The sequence below is a fragment of the Rosa rugosa genome, chromosome 4 (genome assembly GCF_958449725.1).
Source record: "Rosa rugosa chromosome 4, drRosRugo1.1, whole genome shotgun sequence".
NCBI lineage: Eukaryota > Viridiplantae > Streptophyta > Magnoliopsida > Rosales > Rosaceae > Rosa > Rosa rugosa.
The window spans coordinates 56,703,955-56,707,047 of NC_084823.1; the positions used below are offsets into that span (position 1 = coordinate 56,703,955).

The 3,093-nt window shown below is 38.0% G+C and overlaps 1 protein-coding gene across 1 annotated transcript; it reads right to left on the bottom strand.

The window, feature by feature from the left end:
* Positions 1-332: 332 nt before the first annotated feature.
* Positions 333-2,572, bottom strand: LOC133745649 (beta-1,2-xylosyltransferase XYXT1-like). Its single transcript, XM_062173756.1, has 3 exons — positions 2,170-2,572; positions 1,796-2,056; positions 333-1,691 (listed from the first exon to the last, which is right to left on the bottom strand). The coding sequence occupies exons 1-3, from the start codon at positions 2,309-2,311 to the stop codon at positions 508-510; spliced, it is 1,587 nt and encodes a 528-aa protein (XP_062029740.1). The 5' UTR covers positions 2,312-2,572; the 3' UTR covers positions 333-507.
* Positions 2,573-3,093: the final 521 nt, after the last annotated feature.

Here is a 3,093-nt window from a genome sequence, read left to right on the forward strand (position 1 = left end):
ACGTCTATTATTCATATGGCACAAGAACCCAAATGAAAAATGCAAAATGTTTGTTTAACATGATGACAAGGTAGAGATGGGGGCTTTGGCCTGGTCTGTATTTTATTCCATCTGCTTAGCTTGGCTTTTGTCTATGATACCCTCTCTTCTATAACTTGTGATTCCTAGTCCATTGGATGTTTGAAAATGAGTGTATACCAACCACTTAATCTGTTCTATGTTTTTCCTTTGTAAAAGACTATAAAACATTCAAATCTGTTTAATATTTATGCACTGTTCTCTCTCATTGGATTATCTATATCATGCATTTAAGTCATTTGTAATCACAAGTGCGTGCTAGAGAGTCTTAAAAATTTCATAAATGCTTCTTCCTCAAGTTATATACAAAAGGGACCTCTCAAACAATGAGTTGAAACACTTGGCTAAATACATAGACAAAACGGAAAAGAATTACATGAAGTAACATGACCCAGAGGACCTTGTTTCCCCTAGAAATCAAATAATAACCTACTGATGCAGAAGCTCGAGGGCTTTTAACAAAGTGGGTTTGAACCTATTGACATTGAGCCTTACATTTTGCTTATCCAAAAAGATTGACTTGAATGCTTCCCACCCCTGTTTTCCAATAGAGTAGGGGTCAGTAAAAACTGCATGGTCAAGTGGGTATTGCTGTATCAATGTGCTCTCCTCATTGCTTATCTTATACTCCAAATACTTGAGATTCATATCCTGTGAAGGCTCTCCAAAATCTGTCGCCGCAAGCCATTCAAACCCTCCAATAGGAAGTATTTGGATGAAGACTGCATTTTCCGGAAGAAAAAGAATGTTTGTGAGGCCAGCTCCATGAACTCCCATCAACACATCACAAGAATTTACAAGTTCTGCAAATTTTGAGACGTCCATGCTAGCTTCTGCCACACTTACCTTGTACCCCAAGCGTTTTGCCATTCTCATAATCTCTCCTGTATTCGTGAAAGACCTCGTTCTCTTCCTTGGGATGATCAGAAGCCGCGGCTTTTTGCGTTGACCATCCTTGACTCTAATTGCATTAACTTTCTTCAAGGAATAAGTTGTCCTCAAAAACTTTCTGAAGTCTTTCATAGAAAGAGAATACTTTGATGGATCATTGATGCTCAGCTCCTTTTCGTGTCGTATGAGGCCAACGGTTATGCTTGGGAAGCAATGGACTACTTGTTCTTTGTCAATGTCAATGAACTGATAGTTGGACAATCCTTTTAGTACTGCTTTGAACTTTTCAATCCAAAATGGTCGTATATCCGTGACAAGAAACTGAACTTCACCCTTGTATTTTCGTGAAGTTATGAAGAGAGGAATCACCACATCAGTGAAATCATGGAAATGGTTTCCAGTGTATCCTCCACTCGAAAACAAAATGGCTGGAACATTATGACTCCGACTACATTGAGGAAATTCCTGGTCATCAGTACTTGCTGGTTTCACAAACCATTTCCGAGCGTGACTCATTGCTGTTGGATCTTCTTTTCGAGCATAAGTTCTTATAGTCCAGGAGCTATTGCTAGCTGATGACATCTCCAATTGAGATGAAGCAACAATAACTGAGGAGGATTTTCCATCAACCCGAGCATCACCGTTGACCTCGCAATATTCAGTTCTTGGTTGCTTGACATTGCAAATAACTGGCTCCCCACTCTTTGTCACAACTTCAACAACTGCAAAATGAATATTTAAATCATTAGCTTTCAAGAACTGCAAAATATACTTGAAGCTAACTTAATGCATTAATTTCTTGTGAAGGAAATTTTAGAGAACATACTCTTTGTTTCATGATCATCATCGTCACCGCTGCTTGAAATGGGACTAGTAGTAACACTGTCTGTAATGCTTTCATTTTTCTGCTCTTGTTTAGAATCTTCTACTTCATCTTCATGAATAAGACTCACATTTTTGAACTCCTCAGTCTTTATGATGCGATCAACTTTAGTTTTGATTACATGCTCAGAGCTGTTTGATTCCTTGTTCGACTCCATTAGTGCCAGTATCCTGTTTCTGACACCAAGTGATCGCTGCAAATTCACTGCAATTAACATGAAATACATCAACATAAACTTCATGCATGTTGATTACAAAGAATAATTTACATATATAGTAGACAAAATGCTGAAGAAGAAGACATGGAAAAGGACATACAAGGTGGTAGAGGATTCAAACTGGGCTTCAGCACTGTGCAAAAGCACAATGCTATCAACAAGCAGCAAAGAAATGCTCCATATCCTAATTTCTTCTGCTCATGCCGACTAAAGCTTCTGGCAAGTATCGAATCGTACATCATTTTCACTCTGTAATATAATACAACACTAACTCTATGTACGTACTTAAATTACTGACTAATTAAAAGGCCATTAATTTTTGCATATGAAAGCTAGCTATAGGCCTTATATTTTGATGAAGAAGATGATGATCATTACAAACTAAGACACGAAGACTAAGCAAGAATGACCTCCCTCTAGCTAGCTTAAGTCTTGAGAGGATTGAGTAGCTAGATGGTGAAGCGTGCAAGACTTAAGTGGAGGCCATTTTGTATATATATATGTCAAATATTGGAGGAAGTTGGAGGTGCATTTTCTATAAAATTGTTGCACCCCACGATTTTTGTTAGCTTTGATTGTCTAGTAGATTCTCCAAAACTAAAAAAATAGATATTACGAAAGGGACATTTTGGTTGACTGTTGTGACAAACATGTATCTTTCTTCCATGATTGGTTTTGAATTTCGTAACACATAATATGCCGGCCGTGGATTCCATCGTTACTTGAAAGCTGTAAACCAACTACGATCGTAGAAAATCACGTATTAGGATATAATACCTGATTTTCTACACCGATAAATTCATAGAGATTTGAGAGTGACAATGAAACTTTGATAGCAGCTGTACAAAGGTGTGGGGAGGATAACTCTCGATCTACTAGCTAGTTGATACCAAGGCCTTTATGAAAGATACTCCGGTCCTGGTGTTCATGCTAGTCATGTGTATTGAGAAGCAAATGTCATAGACTTGCTCACCTTGTTAGTGGTATTGATGAGAAGTATGTGTGGTTAGGGGAGTCTCTCAAT